The following is a 22,026-nucleotide window of genomic DNA, read 5'->3' as shown; positions in this document are numbered from 1 at the left end:
CGTATTGATCTTTCGAATAAAAAAAAAATTTTGATTACAATTTAATTTTTTGTGTTATTTTTTACAATTTCAAGTTCTATCGGGCTTAAAAAAACACCCTATAGTTTTTTGGGTTGTGGTAATATGGCCTTTGATTAAACATTTACTGGTTAAGTCAATATTTTAACTCATTGCATAAAGTTAGTTCTGAACTGGAGAATTTAATTAATGATCGGCTTAAGTAGCTAAATAGTAATGATAACTTAAAGCAATGAGCTTTCAATTTGGTGGCACAACACCCCCATGACGACACAACACACCTCAGCTGGAAGCAGTGAGGACGTACATTAGCGGTTATTCATAGCCAACGGTGGCAAGTCGAGGACAGGACCGCAGAACTGTGGAAGCAGCTTTAATGAGACGGCCCTTTGATAGATGAATATTGGTGCTATACATCATCCCTCCTGAGTTATAGCTCTCCACAACAATGTCCATTAGTTCTTGGTGTGTATGCTCTGTGCATCTTAGCTGCTTCACGTAGTCTTTGATAGTGAAGTGGAGTCGGGATACCATATCCTTCGACTTCTTTTAGAACTGCGTTGGTTTGATTGTAACCGTTCAAGTATCCATCCATCTTGATGGGTTGAGCCAGCTAGGCCAGATGTTATCTTTTTTTTTTTTTTTTTTTTTTTATTTTTTTTTTTTTTTTTTTTTTTAAATTTTTTAACCTTTTTTCTTTTTTTTTTTTTTTTTTTATTTAATTAACAAAAACAGCCAAAAATTCTGTATCTTACGGTTGTACCAAATTCTTGGACTTCTGAATTGTGAATCGACCGACTCCTAGTGAATCTTGATCCTGTCATGTGAATCATTTGAGAGTAAGATTCTTTCAGAGGAGTCGACTCTTTGATTCTTTTCTCGACTCACCTGCCCATCTCTAATAAAGGATTATATGAAAGGAATATGGTCCGGGTGCGGTAAAAAAAACAACTCAAATTGTAGAATTATACTATTTTATTGAGCCAACGTTTCACCCCACGTTGCAGGGCTTCGTCAGGGCTAAAAAAGATACAAACACAAGTTATAATATAACTTATATAATAATATAATATGTAATATAAGTTATAATATAACAAGTTATAACTTGTGTTTGTATCTTTTTTAGCCCTGACAAAGCCCTGCAACGTGGGGCGAAACGTTGGCTCAATAAAATAGTATAATTCTACTATTTGAGTTTTTTTTTACCGCACCCGGACCATATTCCTTTCATCTTTACACACGGTCAATCAATAATCTTCCAATAAAGGATTATAGTTTGTTGAACCTGAAGACTGGTGAAGAATTTGGTTATCATATAGGGATTTTGTTAGCACCGCATGGTCCGATGCTTTCACTGATAATGAGGTCTTAGCAAATCGCCATATTCTATCTCGATAATATTTCTCGTGTTTCTACTGGACAGAACCTGATTAGGGAGGATATCCGGAAGGGCACGCGGAAGAAGTGTGATTAATCCCGGTAGTGGTTTGTCTTGGCCCAGGAGGAGGAGGCCAATGATGAAATGGCTTGTGAAAAAAGGGGGGGACAACCCCACGCTAATTGGTTTTTACCTCACCCTCTTACTCCCCGTCCTCTCCTCTCTGTCTCCTTCATTATCTCTCTCTCTCACTCTTTCGTCCTTTCTTTCACCTTCCTGTCCGCTCCTTAATGATCTCTCCCCAGGTAAACTCTTAAATAATTATTAAATGAACCATCTCTCTCACATGAGCTGGATTATGTCGGAATATTTTAGCTGATGAAATAGGACAATTTCATATGAATGTTAGATAATGGTTCAAAATATTTCGGTATTTGAATGTGGACCTGCTCAAAAATAGTCACTGTCATTAACATGTTTGGTATATTTGATCCTTGGTTATGCTTGGGGACTATGGTTTGGACTTAATTGGTGAAAATGTTAAAACTATTAAATTAATTACAATAGTTTCAAAATTTATTTCTTATTAAATTCAATTTAGCATGATTAAGTAGATAGTTAGTTGTTATGAGGGTAATAATTTTGGTATATACAGTAGAACTAGTTTATCTGAAATAGTGATTCTACGACTATTTCGGGATACCAAAAGGTGTGTTCAGTAAAAAAAAAACCTAACATTTATAAAAATAAGGTAAAAAAAAGTTCGTTTTGCAGAGATAAGTGCTCACTTGCTTTTAACAGATTTGCGCCTGAATTGGCGAAACGTCGACAAGTTAGTTGTTTGTTGGTATTTTAAAAACTCTAGCCCCTTTTGTTGATAAATTCCAATTTTATTTATCTTTTAATTAACATTTCTTATTGATTGTATGCTCTTTTATATTTGTTGACTAGTTAGAACCCACGGAATGTTCTAATCATCCTCTCCCTCTCTCCCTTTCTCTTTGCCTCTTCCCTTTCCTCGGAGTTAGTAGCTATAAGCTCTTAGAAGATTTTTGGTTTTTAGAAAACAAATTGAAAAGTTGTATTTATTAGGTTTAAGATTTTTTAAACTTATTTTGTCTTATTGCACATCTACAGCATAAGTGGAACCACTATTGACAATTTCAGCTTTATAGACAGTGTCGTTTTTGTGATACACTAGTCAATAAGTCAGTGAGTGGCTTGTATTAAATACAGCCCATATTAATTATATAGATATAATTTTTGTCTACCAAATTCCATTATTCGGGTTACGGTTGGTTTTAGTATTTTAATTTATTACTTCTAAGCGAAATGAAGATGGCCTCGAGACCTTATATTGTAGAAATATTGGGAGTGCTACCAATGGGTAGTTTTTCTATATGCCTGTATCACTCCATTAAGATTAAACCACATTTACTAGGTATATTTTTATGTAAATATCATTAAATAAAAAAAAACTTTTATGTAATCGAAAATTAATTTATTAAGCAATTAAACAGGTTAAATATTTTTAACCCCACTATGCATGCTTGCATGCTAAGTTAAGGTAAGAAACGTGTACCCCGAACATCCACTTATCATAAGAATACAATCTCTTCTTCTAAAACTATCACAACAAGGTTAATCCATAATTTTGATATGGGCTCCAAGCTACATTGGCATTGTTGGTAACGAGCTCGCAGACAAAGGTGCCAGAGAGGCACTCACGCTGCCTGGCCGAGGCACCACCGTTCTTACCCCATCAGAACTCAGTACACCCCTTAAATTACAAATATTAGAAAAATGGCAGGCCAAGTGGGATGAAAGCTCTCCGAGTAAATTAAAAGAAATCAAATATCAGTAAAACCACGGTCTAAATCCTACAACAACAGCCGCAGGGAGGAAGTTGCTCTAACCCGCTTGAAAATTGTTCATACTCTCCTCACGCACTCTCACCTGATCAGAAAACTGCCACCTCCAACGTGCAAATATTGTCAGTCCATTCTCACGATTAAACATATTTTTGAAGAATGTACTCACTATTTGCCAACAATAAACAGAATGAGACTGACTCCAAATTTGTTTAAATTTTTAAAAGCACATCGCCTTCTTTCTAAATTATAACTCCTCTTCCAATTTAATTTTTTTTTAAATTTATTATGTTATTTATTATCAATTTTTACTTAATTTTTAGCATGCCATAGGCGTCGACGACCAGAGTGTTTTACGCCTTTAAGCAACAATAAACAAACAAACAGTATTCTTAACCCAAGTATTTGAACATAGAACATATATATATTGCTCCATAGCGGTAATTCTGTGTTATTTACAGAATTGTTTAAACATTGGACTATTATTAAAGAGGATCAAAATACAAATGTTTGATAATACTTAATTAATAATTAATTAATTAGTTAGTTTAGTAAAGAGATATTTAGTTTTTTACTTTAGATAATTAGTTGCTAGAATGTTCCAGAAAATGAATTGTTTTAGAGTTATTCGAAAAATAATTTTTTTAGAGTATTAAAAATTATTTTTCTACTTGGGATACGATTTTTTCATCCTCATTCCACATCTGTATTATGCTATAACATATGGGGGACCACTATTTAAAATTTCAATTTTGTAGGATTCATTTTTTTGAAGGACAAGAATTACAAACTTCGTTTGTTCCATGGCAGTTTGCTTTACCGTCCATAAAGAAATTTCGCTTTAAAAAAAAAAGTATTCCTAGGCCTCTTTTAAAAATTTCTGTCGAGCTTATTATAGCAGCGCAAAATGGCTTAAAATATATTATCACCCAGCTTTTTAAAGTTGGAAATTTCTTGTATCTATGTATGGTACTTATGCATGTATAGTTGGTGAGATATTTTTATAGCATTTATATACATGTGGGAATGAAGCGGTCACGTACCGTTGATACCGAGAGCCGGAGGCAGCCACTGGAACCAAAAAGAAAAGAAAGATGAGGTCTCAAGAAGGAATGGCGATTTCACAGGGTGTGTGAAGGCCCTACGGTATAGGGCCTTGGGAGTTCTCTGAGAGCTTGTTTTCAATTCTATAAATTTCATTAACAAGATATAACACATCTCATTTCAACAGTCCTAAAACAACTAGCCAAGTAGAGTATAGCATTCCTAATTAGCTAGTATGAGTTGTTATCACTTGTATTAATTATTTTATTCATATTTTGTTATAAATTGTGCTAACAACTAGCACATTCTTTAAAAATATTATCAGATTCAGTTCAATCGTAGTTTTTGCAATCGAATAAGGATTTTTCTACAGACGTACTCGACAAAATATGTTTCTAGATGTCTAAAATGTTCAATCCGAGTGAAAATTTCCGATTCTGAATATTATTTTTATTTTTTTCATATACTAGAAGCGAGGAAGCAAAAATCTTTTTAGTTAATGTTTCGTAAATTCAGGCGTTTTGTCGTAAAACATAGTACCTACAATTTTTAACATCTGCTTTTTAAGGCTAATTGCATAAATTGTTGAAAGAATGTTTATGAATTGTGTTTTCTTATGAGAATAATGTTAATATCAAGCTACAGTAAGTTACAAGTTACGTGTTTTACCACATGAGGCTTCAATTAATGTTATAAATTGCACACTTTCCAAGGATGAAAAATTTCGATAAATGGTTCTATTTGGTCGATGAGAAGAAAGGGTTTCATATCCTTAATATTACAATGTCAAAATTGCATGGAATATGTAATACTGTAAATATTAAGTTAAAATAATCATTTTTGGCGTCCAAGTTAAGAGTTTAGGAAGTTTTAAAATATAAACATACATAGTGAAGTTACTCTACTTAAGAATTAAAGAGATATTGCTGTTATCGGTTTATCTTAATTATAAAACCCTTTTTTCCTTCTAACTATACGTGACTGTTTAAAACATTTTAGCTTTGCAATTAGCTGAATGTGAGTGCTTTTCTTGTAGTCATGAGGTTTTGTAACAGTGGCCTGATCACTTTCTTCTTGAACTCGACGGTTCATGTTGAGCTTGGAAGAGCAGACGGATAATTGTTGATAAAGGAAACTATAAGTGAAAGACCTTTGATGTTAAATGACGGAGAGGAAGTATTGAAGTAGGAACAGGGGATGAGGAACTCTAAGCCGCTGACTGGAGACGATAACGAAGGTAGGGGCGGTCTACCACAGAAGTCCGGTTCTTAGCGTCTTAGTGATCTAGAAGGTCGGCCACAACAGAGGCTCTTCGTCTTAGAGCTAAAGGGAGGAGGTTCGGGCGATAGTCTGGGTTGTCGAGGCTGTCCGAGATTGTGGTGTCCTAAGGCAAGGCGGGGACTTTTGGATAATGTTTTAACATGGCATGGGTTAGCACATCGTATCTTGATCAGAATTATTTAGATGTTTATATATACACCTATTATTTTTTTTTTTTTATAGAAAGCTCGATGTTTCTTATGCCTACAGGAGGCAACTCACACCGACTGTTAACCTATTTAGTCTTTAAGAGCAGAAAATTTCAAATTACATGTTTAAGTATTTTACATGATGCGCTATTTCTATTTCGTTAATCATTTTTAGACTATTGAAGTTTGAAATACTATATCTGATCTTCATTTATGATACCTTCTATTTTCCAGTATCTGGAATTGGCGTTACGTCGATTGTTCTCTAAAACAAACCAAACAAAAAGTACACGCGTCATTCTATGTCAATTCAGCGCACTTTTGAACTTTACCATCTCAATTATTCTTAAAATCTGACACAGTTATTCTATTAGTATAAAGTCGGAAAAATGTGAAATTCACCGATATATATATCGTCTCATTTTTGCTGTCAAAAATGGGATAAAAAAAACTGCATTCTTTGTAATTCCTGTAGAAGCTACTATAATTTAGCTAGAGATATGGAATAGATGTATTTTTGCTATATATTCTATGCCCTTCTATGTATGACAGCATTTACTTGAAACAAAAAACAAAATTATGTCTCTCTTGTGACAGTCTGAACTATTCTACATTATTGATCCCTCGTTTGTTTTTACTTATACTTTTCTGTTTATTTTATAGTTTAAACTTTTTCTTGTAATTGGTAGTATTATTGTAAATCACAGGGCAAAATATAATTGTGGGATGTAAGTAGCGCCATTGATGAATAAATAAAACACTAAAGATACTCTCTCATCACTTCAAATATTCATTCATATTAATTATTAAAATATATATTCATTTAAATTTTTTAAACATTTGTTTAGGAACTAATAAGGGCGCTAAAAATAGTGTCAGGAGGAATTTCAAAACATTTAACCATTTCGCCTATTTTTAAATTTATTAATTATTGTTTTTTATTTATTCATAGTTATTCTGCTGGTACCGTCTTCCTTAGACATACAAACCATTTTTACATCCGGACAATTAGTCTTTTAATACGAATAGTTTCAACAGAAAATATTCAATTGGAATTGTTCAAGACGTAAAATAAAATAAAAATATAATAATATATATAAATATAATAAAATAAAATAGCAATCCTTCATGTAAGGCGTTAAATTTCTTTCAAAAATAGTTAAAACATAAGTTTTGAACTATTTTTGGAGGAGATAAATACAAAAGAATAAGTGTTTACTAAAAATAACCAAATATGACATTTACAAAGCGTTTTTATTGATGAACATTGTAATATTCAAGTCATTTGAAAGGGACATATTAACATCTCTCAAGAAAAATAAATAAGAAATGGTAATAGAGGATTTCAGTACCGATTATCCATCGTTTTAAAGAAAGCTTGCATTGTACCTTTTCAAAAAACTAAAATAAAAGGCATCAATAATGACTTTTTTGAAATTTTAAGCTGAAGTAATACCGAAAAGCAATATTATATAGGAATGCTTCAAAGATGGAATAAAAATTAATAGATTTTTTTTTAAAAGTCAAAATAAGAGACAATTTTTATTTTTATTAAAAAAAAATATCAAAAACATTCTAATTGCACTATTGTCAAAAATTACCACTGCAGATATGATGGGATGTTATCCTCCCATATTCACCGAAGCACGCACTACCTTCTTGGTAAGATATGTGTGTGGTCTTCTACCAATGTTGTTCTAGATAATCTCCAATTAGTTCCTCGCAGATTCATTCTGTTTAATCATAACCCTCCCGTTTCGGTCCTACATTATAAATTTTGATGAAACGGTCACAGAAGAGCCGTGTGAGGTCAACTAATACCAAGGAGAGGGCGTGTATGTTGGTGAATTAATCAACAAGGCCGTGAAAACATGTGAAATTATAATTGCGATCGGGGGAGCAGTGAAGGAGAGACCACCAGCTCTAATCCTAATCCTCAGCGTCCAATTTGGCGGGGGCGGGAGATAAGGAGCGCGGGCGGCCATTAGGTAGGGGGGCACTCATGCTTTATTGGTAAAGTGATTAGGGGGGCCACTTTCTTTGGGGCCCGCAAAACCGCCTCGGGTCCTCTAATTACCCTGCCGTGGCTCAGGGCTCTCAGGCGTCCGCTGTTTTTAGTTACTGCCAGTGTGCAGTAGTTAGTAATGGTAGCGGTCACTGTAACGGATAGTGGTCAGTGATATAGAGTCTAAGTAATAATAATAATATGGGAAGTGGTTTAAAAGTAGTACATCACTGTAAGTAAAGTTGTAATGCATTAATAGAAGAGAAAATGTTCAAGTACTTTTTAATAAAAAAATGTATGAATCTTGATGCCTACAGAAATAAAACTTGTTCGATGCTTTCTATTTACTCAAACAGGCTAGCCAGTAGAGAACCGAAACATGGGTTTATGCTTTAAAAAGGTTGTATAGAAGATTTTTGATATTTTTTTTTGTAAGTTACTAATTTACAATTATATATTATGGTTTTCAGGTATTTTGATTAGCCTAACACATTTATTTGTTCAATAATTAATCTAAAAAGTTTAGGTTAGGTAAATTTGAAAATTGTTGCCCATTAGGGTTAGTAAGTATTCAAACATAAAATATATTTTTATTATTATTTTACATTATAAAATATTATTTTTTTTTAAATCTTGAAATAATGTACTTAATAAATTATAAACGTTGTAGCTGTGTAAACATCTCTGGGAATAAATGGTTAATCATAATTTGGCGCCCGATTTCGGGCTTAGCGTCGTTGATACTTTTATTAACAGTTTCTATACATTTACAGCATGTAAATAATTTAAATAAGATTTATAATTAACCCATATATGGAATTAGGAACCAGTCCACATTTTTTTGTGAAATAGTGTTTTCATGAACCCAATAGTTGTGTCAAACGGATTGTTTAGGGCATGAATGGTGGACAAGCATTTGACTTCGATGTTCGACAAGCATTTGTTAAGCTTACGTAGGAGATAAACATACTAAAAGTACCCACCACTTTTTTAATTGAATTTTCAGTTTATCTGTTTCAACATTTGATAAATTAATAAGTTAAAAACGATATTAGTGAATAATTTATAATCATTAGAATTTGATGTATTTCGGATGAAGTAAAAAGAATTATCAGTTCAAGCAAATTTTGATTGATCTGAAAAAAAAATCTGGAACAGTCAGTAAATTTGTTGAAACTATTTTGCTAGACATTCTTGAGATAGTATGCTGACTAATAACACATGAAGAGTATATACTATTTGTTTATAGTATAAATAATACAGGTTCATATTTACCGAACATATATATGTAATATCATACTTTATGACCATACTATATTTACTGACCGTATTACCAGTAGCTTACTTACCTTACACGAGATATAGAAAAAAAAATTGAATTTAGGCTTACAGCATTAATCATTACTTATGTTATTCGACTGTTTCAATGGAGGCTTGCCCAAGATAGAAATAGTGCTGGAGGTACAATTATATAAAGGACCAACTATAGTAGGTATAATATTATATCTAGAGTTATTGGGAGAATAATTCGTACAGAAGCTGAACAGGAGTTTGTTTAAGGCGGTTGCGGTGTGCGGTTGGGATGACCTCAACTCAAACAGTTCTTTATACTCTACTATCTCTACCTATCGCTTGTTTAGTAGTACTTTTAGTCTTAATATCTACTCAGTTTATAGTTATAGTAAATAACATAAAAAAAAAAGGAATTAAATCTTTACAAAAGTAAATAACAAAGAGATTATTTTTATTTTTTTATTATAAAGATTTTTTAAATAATTTATTTATTGTAATTTACAACTGTATAAAAATATATACAAGTAAGTTTACTTTAAATGATAAAATAACATGAACAAACATGTGGAGAATCTACCCATTAATAGAACTCCAATAATATTTCTAGAGGAAAAGATCTCGACACAATTTTCTATTCAGGCGCCTAGGAGGATTATTAGGCAATGAAGGAGAAGCTAGGCTAGAAACAAGCGGGTTTGAGTGGTTTATCGTCGATAGTACAAGAGCCCAAGAAAAGAAAAAAGAAAGTTATTTACTAAAAACTATGTATAATTACTAGTCAAAATTAATGAGTCTGCCAAGTATAGGTAGGTGAAATAAAAAATGGTGGCTGTTTCAAACCGTTAAAAAAAATCAATTTTTCATTCCAACTGTATCTTTAAAACTACCAACAACACTAGAAAATCTAAGAGAACATCATTTAAAGTAGAGTAAATTTTCTAAAATATGAGCCCTAATAGAGCTATTTACGTTCAATATTTCCCGAGATATAGATTTTTAAAAAGTAACATTTCATAAAAAATCGTTAGTGAATTTATTTTCATAAATCTATATCTCAAATACCATTCGACGTACAGATGTCTATAAGCACTCAAATTAAAGCTAGTTTAATGGGCTATAAAGTCGCTTATGACGTTTATCTTCGTAGGAGCAGTTTTTATGTTTGCTAAGAGAAAATTTATAGCAATATTTATATCTTAACATATTTATATATATGTTAAGCACATTGAGGTCCTCATGGGTAACTTGATTTGTGACAAGGTAAGGAGTAGGTAAAAAAAAAAAATCTCAACAAATCACCTTTTCTCTTCGTCGTAAACCTGCCGACTGCCCGACATTATACTTTAATATTTAATACTCTTAACCCTGAAGAACAAATTCGTTATCTTGGACCACATCTTGACAAACGACTAACCTGGAATCCTCACAAAAGACTGAAAAGAAAGAAACCACGCAGATTCCGACTATTACAGAACTTACTAGACAATCGGTCTAAACTTCCAGTCCATTACAAAAGACTGATCTACATAACAATAATAAGGCCCATCTGGATATACAGAGTTGAGCTTTGGGGCTCCACTAAACCTTCGAATTCCTCTCGTATCCAATTCTTACAATTCAAAATCCTCAATGCTCCTTACTTTGTTACAAATAAAACCATCCATAAAGACCTTAATGTTCCTTATGTGACCGATCTAGCCCGAACCCGATATCATTCTTTCCATAATAAACTCCCTAACCACCTAAACCCACTAGTTTCTAACCTTCTCTTCCATTCCTGGCAATCCTCCGAGGCGCCTGAAAAGAAGATGGCCTCATGACCTTGTAAAATTTTTTTAGAGTTCTACCAATGGGTAGTTTCTTTACATGGTGTATCATATCATTATGATCTTACTTTAAATTTGCTTGTTGTATCTAATATACAGTTGTAAATGTCAATAAATAAATAAATAAAAAAAAAAAATAATCTATGTTCCGAATGATTATTAAAAGCTTCAACTAATCAAATCATTTGATAAATTAAAACGTTAATAAATTTTAAGATGTTTAATAACATTATTGGATACCGTTATAGATTGTTTTACCATGCTGCCTGCAACTTAACAATTTTTTTCTAATACATACGCAATTTTTCATTATTATTACGTTTTGGAAATTCATTATGGACCCATTTAAAAAAATGAAAAAAAAAAAGGAATCTTGTGAGAAGCTAGAATCTAGAATACGTTAGAATCTCCTGAAATATCTCTTGGCTTTGTAACTGATTATTCACTTCTGGTTATATTTATTTTAATTTTAGCAGTTACATTTTCTGACTTATTCCATTTACCCACCCTCGGTTGATATATAAAAGCATTATACAAAAGTAAGATCTTTCAGGGAATGTTGATGTGTAGTAAGGTTAATCAATTCCCCGGAGACACCCAGACGGCAACCGTACCGGACAGAAAGCTGTTGGCGGTTGTTAGCCGGACAAATGTGGTTCGCATGGCTGGTCACTGTAACGAGTCCTTCAGGGCTTAAGATATCTGACGAACCATCAATCAGATGTTTTTTTTATATCTATGGCATATCTGGCTCATCCATCTTGTGTATATGGATGTGTGTGTATATTGATAGGTGTATTAGATATATTTTATATAGATATCAATTGATTATATATCATGTTCCTCTAGCCCTGTGTAAGGAGTGTGTCTCCGCCCGTCTGGCATCCGAACAAGAAGCCCTTCTGCAGTATGAGAAGGCGAGGATCTACATTAGGCCCATTTCTAACAAGAAGGACGAAGTGTCTGACAGTTCAGAGGTAATTTATAATTTTTTTTTATTATATAAGGAGTTTTCTATCACAAGTTAATGTATCCATTTTTGGAAAATTATTATCAAAAAATTTACATCTATTCACTTGAAGTAGATATGTAAAATTTATATTTGCAACACCTATTTGGCTGAGGAAAATTCAAATTATAAATAAAGCCAGCCGTATATTAGTATAAGAGCCGGGAAGAAAAAAATGCAGTTATCTCATCCCATTTTTTTGATTACTTTAACGAAAACTATGTGTAATTACTAGCCTAAACTGATGAGTCTGCCAAGGTAGGGGTAATAAAAAATGGTAGCTATTTCAAAACGTAAAATAAAATTAATTTTTCATTCGAAGCTCTTTATCTTTAAAATTACCAACATCACAAGAAAACCTAAGAGAACATTATTTAAAGTAGAGTAAATTTTCTAAAATATGAGCCCTAATAGAGCTATTTACGTTCAATATTTTTCGAAAAAGCAACATAATCATGTTTATTAGTAGTTAGTTAGTTTATTTTCAAATATTTATATCTCAAAAACAATCAGACGTAAAAATATCTATTAAAACTCATATTAAAGCTAGTTTAATGTACTATAAAGTAGCTTATGACGTTTATCTTCGTATGAGTAGTAGTTATCATAATATTTATTAAGATAAATTGATTTATAGGAAATATATCTCGGGAACCATTCGACGATATTTCAGAAAATAAATTCACAAAATATTAATTTCTGGTTGTTCGGACAAAATGTATGATTTTCAAAAAATATCTCTCTGGAACCATAATATGTACCTGTGTCTGCCCGCACTCAAAATGAAGGAAATTTAACTTATTATAAATTAGTTTATGATACGTATCTTTATAGGGGTAGTACTTTTTATGACATTCGCATATGAATATAAATTTCACACATGAAAATTTGTACGAACAACTATAATTCAATTTATTTTAGCAAATATAAAACTACTCCTGCAAAGATTAAGATTATAAACTACTTTATAGACCATTAAACTAGCTTTAATTTGAGCGCTAATAAACATCTCTACGTCAAATGATTTTTGAGATATAGATTTCTCAATATAAATTCACTTAATACTGATCTTTCAGTATAGTTTTTTATGAAATATTATTTTTTAAAAAGCTATATCAGAAAACTTCTGAATGTATATAACTCTATTAGGGCTCATGTTTTAGCAAATTTACTCTACTTTAAATGATGGTTCTCTTAGGTTTTCCAGTGTTGCAGGTATTTTAAGATATAGATCTCCCAAAAAAAAAAAAAAATTTTTAACGTTTTGATACAGCTACCATTTTTTATTCCCCCTACCTATACATGGCAGACTTATTGATTTCGACTTGTGATTATACATATTTTTTATACTTAGTAACTTTAGTCTTACAATTTTTGTCAAACAAATTTTACTGGATAATTTACCTTTTGTCATATTTCATCTTTATTTGAATAGAGACACACCTTACAAGAAAAACTGTTTTTATTTTATTTTGAAACAGGCGTTTTCCAAAGATATTATCGTAGACAGAGGTTTCTTTCTTTAGTGTGGTCTTTGTATAAACTGTCCCAATCTAAGTTTTCAAAAAGTAACCGCAGTCTTCGGTACTATTTTAAAAAGATGTAATATAATTTTTTTTCTAATCCAGCCCGACAATAAGATAGTAGAATAAAATATTGCTAGCTATTGTTTCGAGCATCTCTAAAGCATACACTTTGTAAAAAATACTATATTTTTACGCATATTGCTTTAGCGACATCAGATGTAGATACTAGATACAGGTCTGGATACTAGATACAGGTATAGATCCAGATGGAGCTTAAGGTAGAGATAGAATTAGGCTTGGACTAAGTTCTAGAGCCCTGTTGATTAGGTTTCTTGTCTTGCCGCTAAATTCATTTGCTCTTCTCCCCCCTCACTATATCGCTATCTCTCTCACTCTTTCCTTCTCTCTCTTTGTCGTGTCCTCTCCGTTTTGCTCTTCTTTAACTCTCACTCAGTTAAAAATGGTACCATTATTCCAAAATTAGTTGGCCCTCCCAATTTATTCGCATGACATGTTGGTTAGTCACCGAATGGTAGTATGATGTGGAAATAAGTAAATGCTGGGGTATTTATTAATTTGTATTTTATTTTTTAGTAATTAAAGTATGTTCTAGAATTAGTAATAAACATCTGTTTCATTGTTTAATGTTGTCTGTGTCAGAAAGATTTTTTTTTCTAATTCCATTGCTTTTCATAAACCTTAATACACGCCTGTAACACCCCAATTTAACTTAGATCAGATTTACTAAATGTATTATATTGTACAGTTGTAAATAGCAATAAATAAATATTTAAAAAATAGGATGGATTTTGATTTTTGTCCAAAATTTCATTAAAATGCATCACTGTTTGTAGGTTCCTTTGATCCCCTGCCTTCATACTTTTTATTTTTATAATTAGACAAAGGAAAGGAACGCTATTGATGAGGTCGTTGTGATGTAAATAATACGAGGCGGTTAGGTGAGTACAGAAGATGCGAGATAAAGATTATAATAGCCCGAGGGCGCGACTAGCTGCGATCGGAAGCAGCGACCAAAGCAGCGACAAACCCTCCTGTAATTTATTAGCCCCTTGCTCTTCTCTCTCATTTAGAATTAACATTTCAAATTATCAACAATTATTATCAGCTCTGAGGTGAGATAACAGCTCGGCTGGTTCCTATAATCTTCAGGATCCCATCTTCTCTTTCTTCTCCTTCACTTTATCAACTTCTATTCTACTTTGTATTTATCGTGGAGGAGGACCGGGCTACCGTTCAGCAGCTTTAGGGCGTAGCTGGAATTAATATAAATTATTGTTCTATGCAGATTTGGTATTATTATATTCTTCAGATGTAAAATATAATTTAAACATATTATTGAAGCCACTGCAAATGAACGATGTCTTTTGAAGGAAGCTCTAAAGAAAAAAAGAATTGTTCGGATATAAACATTTATCTGGTGAGACTAACTATTAACATAAACTTATAAAAAAAGAAAACATTTAATTTATAATCTTAAACATTTTGTTGAAACTGGTTAATTTTGTTGAAATAAATAATTTAATTTCTATCCATTTTAGTCTCAACAGATTTTATTTTTCTTAAAAGTCCGACGTTTCGGCTAATCCGGCCATCATCCCGGACAATCTTAATACAATTTTGGAACTAAATGATTTAAAAACTCAACTTCATGCAGGGTATTCTGCCCAGGTCAAAATAACAATTTCTAATTAGTCAATATTCACATTAAACCAAGATCAAAATTTATTTATCAAAGTCACTATTTGGTAAAACTTTATCACAAATATTGTTTTTAACAAACAGTGACTGTGATAAATGAATTTTAATTTTGGTTTTAATGTGAATATTGACTAACTAGAAATTGTTATTTTGACCTGACCGGAATAGCCTGCATGAAGTTGAGTTTTAAAATCATTTAGTTCCAAAATTGTATTAAGATTGTCCCTGAGGATAGACGGATAGGCCGAAACGTCGGAATTGCAAGAAAAATAAAATGTGTTGAGACTAAAATGGATAGAAATTAAATTATTTATTTCAACAAAATTAACCAGTTTCAACAAAGTGTTTAAGATTATAAATTAAATGTTTTATTTTTATTATAAGTTTATGTTAATAATTAGCCTCACCAGATAAATGTTTATATCCGAACAATTTTAGTTATTTTGACCTGGGCATAATAGCCTGTATGAAGTTGGATCTATCAGAATTTTAAAATTATATTTGACGGAATAAAATCACTATTCTAGCCATATTTTGTACAAAATATTCCAACTGTGGCCGCCGGACTTCATTAGTTTAAAAATATTGTTTAATAATAATTAACACACAACTCCAATTTATACTCACCCTAAACTGTCAGGTTTTTAACAGGATGCAGTAATGGTGGAAAAGAATATTACGTTAATTTTGAGACGCCCTTTATAATTATTTAATGCTGAAAATCACGTTTTATAACAAAAGTAATCTTGTGAAATTGGAAGTTTTTTTACGTTTTATATAAAGTTCGTTTAAGACAATAAATTGAGTAAGATACATTTGTGTGTTTCTAAGCCAAGAAGATGTGACAGGTTTCCCGACCTCTTCAAAATGGTTTTTCTAAGCAGTGGAAATAATATAATTAAAAATAAGCTTACCAAAATGTGGTGAAGCTCTTAAGTTCCTAGTATTAACTTAACTATTGAGTTGTGTTCGCTCATATGTTGCAATAATCAGCGGGACGGTTTCTTCATGTTCTATTAATCCCATAGCGTAGTCTTAGGCTATAGCTAGACTATACCACCTTAGCTGGACTGATATAACACATTATAATGCCACAAGGCAATCAAAGGGAGAAGGCTCAGTAAAGTATATATGATACATTTCATGTATTGTATATGTATAATGATAATGATGATTTGATGAAGGGTTAAAAAAAAAAAATGTGTTGGCTCACCTCCAACAAGCACTAAGAACTCAAGCGTACCTTGAATTATTACTGCTTTCACCTGCGTTTATTTTAATTGCTTATGAGGAATCCACAAAAAGGGATCCTTGATGGGCAAGTTATATCGAACAACTCGGAGATGAATCGTCTATATAATGAGCATTCCCTTTGGCTTCACCTGGCCCCCAACGGCTCGAGTGGGACCGGAGTGCATAAATCATCCTAAAACAAACAGTAGGGCATTTAATTACGACAGCCCACTTCAAAAAATAACACATAGCCATCGGAAAGTTGGTAAAAAAAAGGTGAAGAAGGGCCGGAAAAAAAGAGGGACGCAAGAAATTAATAGCTGTTGAAAAAAGAGGGCGCTATGATCGCCTATAATTCGGGGATTTGCATCCGTTTAAATTGGGCTCGGTATGTTCGGGGTTGTTTGATTTGTGGAGTCTGTTCGAGGAATAGCAGGAACCACGGTTCTGTCGAAACATTTCATTAAAAACCTATTGTTTTGCATATTTTATTGTGTTATTGTTTTTTATTGTTATTGGAGAGAAGAAGCTACATCAAAAAGGCCTCTGCAGAAGAGCAAGAGATATTTTGTTGAAGAGCAAACTATAGCATAGTTATGTTAGCATATGTTAATTGTATTGATTGTAGCAATGAGTTGTAACCATTGCTGCGTACTCTTGGAGAGTAGGGTGATAAATAATTAAATAATAATAAGTTTTTATTGTTCCCATATCTCAGTCTGTTTATCTACTAAATAGTAGTGAACAAAATAATCATTATTAAAATAAGATTGCATTATGAGTTTAAAAATATATAGATTCGAAAATTGTCAGGGAAAAGTTATGGAATTTCTTCAAGCTTCACCTCTGACTGTGTATTACCAGTCTTTCATTTTTATGTTATTGTAGTTCTAAAGTATTGTTATTGGGTTGTAAAATAAGTTTGTGGTGTTTTCAATAATTCAATTTAATCCTCTCTGTGATGTTATAAATCTAAAACAGGATTAGTTAAGGTGCTTTTATGCATCAGTTTCAACCGAGATTCCTTATCTTTAAGTGATATTTTGCTTGCTGAAAATGGAAGAGAAAAATATTCATTTTCGTCATTTAATGATTTTTTTATTTTCGAAGAGGAAAATCCGCTTTACAGATGGTTAACAAAACTTGCAACTTGGCGACGATGCTTTAGGAGAAAGCACTGTCCCTAAGTGGATTGCTCTGTTCTTAACCGGAAATTTTGACTTGGAAGACGCAAAGCGCTCGGGTCGTCAACTGTTGATGACCAAATTCAAGGATTGGTCACAGACAACCCTCACTCTACGACACGGGATATCTCAGAAACGCTTAACATATCTCAAATCATTTATGTCTCTTAATCGCAAAGGTTTTCCATCCCGATAACACCCGTCCTCACGTGTCTTTGCAGACCCGGCAGAAGTTATTGGAGTTTAGCTGGGATGTGATCTCCCACCCACCCTATTCACCAGACCTTGCCCCTACAGATTTTCACTTAGTTCGGGCCATTCAAAACTCTCTTGACGGGAAACACTTTAATTCCCCCGAGGACTGCAAATTGCACTTAGTTCATTGCGTGGAAACCTGAGAAGATCTGGGAGGACGACATTAAAAATTTACCAGAAAGATGGCAACATGTAATTGATCAAAATGGGTCATATATAATTGATTTAAAATATTCACAAGAATCTGAAGTTTTTATTGAAGTCTCAAGTAAAAAACGCTATTGACTTATTTTATAACCCATATTAAATACTAGTGGTATTTATGATCTTTAGTTTAACATGATAAAGCTATCATCTTTTAGCATGTTAAAACGATATAACATTCGTTGATATAACTGGTTGAGAGTCTGTTACTAGGTTTGTTAAATGGAGAATGACGTTACGCAACAGATCAGCTGAGCTCGTCACCGTTTTGTTTGTTGTGCAAGGTTACTTGCTCGTATTTCGTGCTTTGATTGTGTTATTATTGTTTTGGATGTTTTTAAAACTAATAAAACAATGAATGACAATAATAATAATGTAATGACAGTTGTCAATTATCTTGATATCTCATCTTGATTCTCTCCCTCACAAGTAAGAAGATCAACAAGGCAATCAGTGGAGAAACTTTCTCACAACTTCCACTTTTCACTCACTTTAGGCATGTTATAATAAATTACTTTAACCAAAACTTAGAAGTAAACAGTAACATGAAATTTTGGAAGGAAAGGTTATAAAGCAAGGTTCTCAGAAAATCCGCTAGGAGCTCTTATGCAGTTAACCTTTAACATGAATTGAAATTGGGCTGCTCACAATCCTATACTTATTTCATTTAACATGGTAAAACATTTTACATTTAACACATCTTGAATACCCCTAATAGGGGGGCCTAAAGTGAGTGAAAAGTGGAAATTGTGTAAAAGTTTGGCTACTGAATGCCTTGTTGATCTTTTTACTTGTGAGGAAGAGAATTAAGATGAGCTGATTGACAACTTTATTGAAAGTTTTTGAGTTTAGGTTGTAACTAATTTTCAATATTTTATTGTGCATCTTTGAATAAAATTATTATGTTCTAAGAAAAATGATATCTAATAAAAGTTGTTATTATGTCTATAACCCAGTTTTTTAGTATTTATTGTATGAATGAACCCATTATCCTCCTATCTTCAAACCTTATGTATTGTTTGAGAATAAAATCACTTATTTTCAGTAATTTCTTTGAAAAATCTTCTAACAAGCATATATAGCATGTTACATGTCAGATATAAGTCAATTTAAATAGCTACAAAATGTCACTCCTCCCATGTTTCTACCTTAATGATGAGTGGAGCTATTTGTATTTAAAAACTAGCCATTTACAATTTAGAAAACTATAGAGCTATCATTTCAAAACTGGTGAACACAATTCAGCAACATAATTTAACAAACAAAAATGGTGGCGAGCTCAACTGGTCTTTGTGTGACGTCATTCCCCATTTAACAGACCAAGTAACAGACTGTCAGCCATGTTACATGTTATTTCGTTTTTCCACGGCAAAAGAAGGCATTTTTTTTAATTTAACATGAGTTTTTCCATTTATCACGCTTTAACATGTTAAACTAAAGATCGTGAATACCCCTAATATAGACGAATGCTCTGAAAGGGCGATAAACTGTAAAAGGAAAGATTGTTTAGATTTTAGGCTACTGTACACTCCCTCTCTGGGTTTGTAGCGTCTGTATTATATGAATGAAGAGAAGGTTGGGTTTATAAATGCCAAGCCTTGGACTGTGAAGGTGAGCTGTGAGCTGTGAAGGTGTTAATTTTGAGTTATAAATCTGAAGAAGAGGAAGATGACTATCTTGTAGCTGCAATACAGCTACTGGAACTGTAGGGCTATCTTATTATCTCATTACCTCCTCTTATTTATTATCTCTTGTGTCTACCTCTGACAAGTATATCCATTTATTTACCTTCCTTATCTTCCTTCATCTTCTCAGCTCCTTTACCTCGAGTTCTCCGATCCTGTTCTGTGAGCCCAACTCTGTCCCTATTGAAATTGGTTAATTTTATATGTATTTTTTCTAAACTGACGAAATATTTTTTTTTCTATTTTATTTATTTATTTACATATATTATTATATTATAGTCTGGAGACATATGGAGTGGTTTGTTCTAGTTACTACAAGATTAAAAAGCAATTAATTAAGCCGGGAGAGGTGCACCATTGAGCAGTTTGCTCATGTTGGGAAATAAACCTTAATATATTCCAATATTTCATCTGTTTTGTTTATAATTATGCCTACTTTCTAATTTCGTTGTTAATCGTTGTTTATGTCACTCCCTTATTTACCTCCCCATCTATACTCTAATCAGTTTCGCTCTGGTCTTCTCGCAACGGTAAGACTGAGCATTTCTCTCACCAGTACACTCATACCTTGACATATTTTTTTTCTCATTAGAGCATTTTACTCATCTGGTAACCTCCGATGCAAGAAGATCTTAGATCTTTTACGAAATCTGCATTCTTCAGCTCCTGATGAAAGAGCTACATTTAACAATTTCAATTTCTGATTGCATTGAAAGTAATCATTTAGATTTTTAATTACAACAGATTGTATAAAAAAATTGTCTACCATGAGATAAATGCACGGGACACCTTTTATGGGACAATCCTAGGAGTTGAGAAGGAAAAGAAAATCGAAAAATCTTGGTGTTCATAAGAAAATAAAACAAAATACTAGCTTAAGTATACCAACTTCTATAGAAGCAGCGAAGTAGGCCGTGCTAATATGGATTTCTTTGGTAACTATATCGTATGATTCTGTCACAATATTTTCATTTCTCAAGATATTTAACAACAGAGTAGTGCAATATATACGTTGTAAGAAAAGATACAGAGGACTAAAAAAGCATACTATTTACAAACTACTCTAATAGAGATTATATATAAAAATAATTTACTGTATTTTATATATTCTGTTAATTATAGTTGTTAATTTTTATTTTGTATTTTACTCTAAGGCTCTAAAACCTGATTTTGACGCCTGTAATATAATTCTAAAGGGATCAATCCCAGAATAAAGCAAGAATATTATTATTATTTCATATTATGAGGAAGATAGTCAGGGGTGCGGTCAAAAGAAACAGAAATACTTAACTATTAATTTGCTGACGTTTCGCTCCACTTAGTAGAACTTTTTGAGGGCTGTTCAAGTTGAGAGCATTCTAAGCTTTCTTTAAAAGTTTCAAAATATTTTAATAGAGAGTTTTTCAACATCTTTATTTTCTATCTTAACGTCGTTATTTCAACCTTCTCTCTAGATCTTGACTTGAAATTTTAATTTAGTATTTTTAGCATAATGCTATGAGTATTTGGAATTTCAGGTTGGGAAATGATAGGAATCCTTCAGGCGGAGGTTGATAGAAATGTATGGGTCCCATACTATTCGATTTGTCAGGTCTCAAACTATACTCTTATTCCAAGAAATAGTCTAGCCAAGGCTTGTGTAATTGTTTCTCATGCTGTATATTATTGGATTCTAAGCGCGAACAATACCTATGCTGTTGTAAACCAGGGTTAAGGAATTAATGCAGTTCTGTAAGGGACAATGTCCTTCAAGTGACCATTTCTCAGCCGGGGCTGTAACGGACATGTTTTGTGATGAAGCAACAAATGGACTATTTGTAATATATATAGAGAGAGAAATATTTTATTTATTTATCTATGCTGCCTAAATACATTAGGTTGCTATCTCACACAGCATAATTATCAATCCGTAATCGGACATAGATACATTACACATACATGGTATAATCAGAAAAAAAAAGATATACAATAATAGGATATAATAAACAATTTTTTTCACCCCTAAAGTTTCCTTTTACAATCCATTTCGGTCTGTACAACCAATACAAATGTTTCATTCATTCCTATTTTTCTTTCTCATTTCTGCTCGATTATTCAATTCACACGATGAACAAATTCGCTCTCCGGAAATACCCTCCTAGATCCTCTTCAGTGACCCGCTAAACAACTTCAATATTTGACGGCAATGTGAGATCAGACCATCATTCATAGTCACAGCAGTAGATCAGTTTACCAAAAACAAACAAATAGATACATTTTACGAGAATAAGAATAGCACATAGATTAAAAGGAAAATATAATAAAAAA

General features: G+C 32.4%; 1 protein-coding gene across 1 annotated transcript in view; it reads left to right on the top strand.

Moving 5' to 3' along the window:
• LOC106679903 (ubiquitin carboxyl-terminal hydrolase 48) overlaps window positions 1-22,026 on the top strand; it is a 165,802-nt gene that overhangs the window by 57,600 nt on the left and 86,176 nt on the right. The window contains exon 16 of the mRNA XM_014419294.2: window positions 11,754-11,881. Coding sequence (XP_014274780.1) covers window positions 11,754-11,881 — 128 coding nt within the window. The remainder of the gene's footprint in view (window positions 1-11,753; window positions 11,882-22,026) is intronic.

This window comes from Halyomorpha halys, unplaced genomic scaffold, assembly GCF_000696795.3.
Source record: "Halyomorpha halys isolate HHAL.00 unplaced genomic scaffold, Hhal_1.1 Scaffold230.1, whole genome shotgun sequence".
NCBI classification, from domain to species: domain Eukaryota; kingdom Metazoa; phylum Arthropoda; class Insecta; order Hemiptera; family Pentatomidae; genus Halyomorpha; species Halyomorpha halys.
The sequence above is the reverse complement of the archived record's forward strand: the minus strand, read 5'-3'. Positions and strand labels throughout refer to the sequence as shown.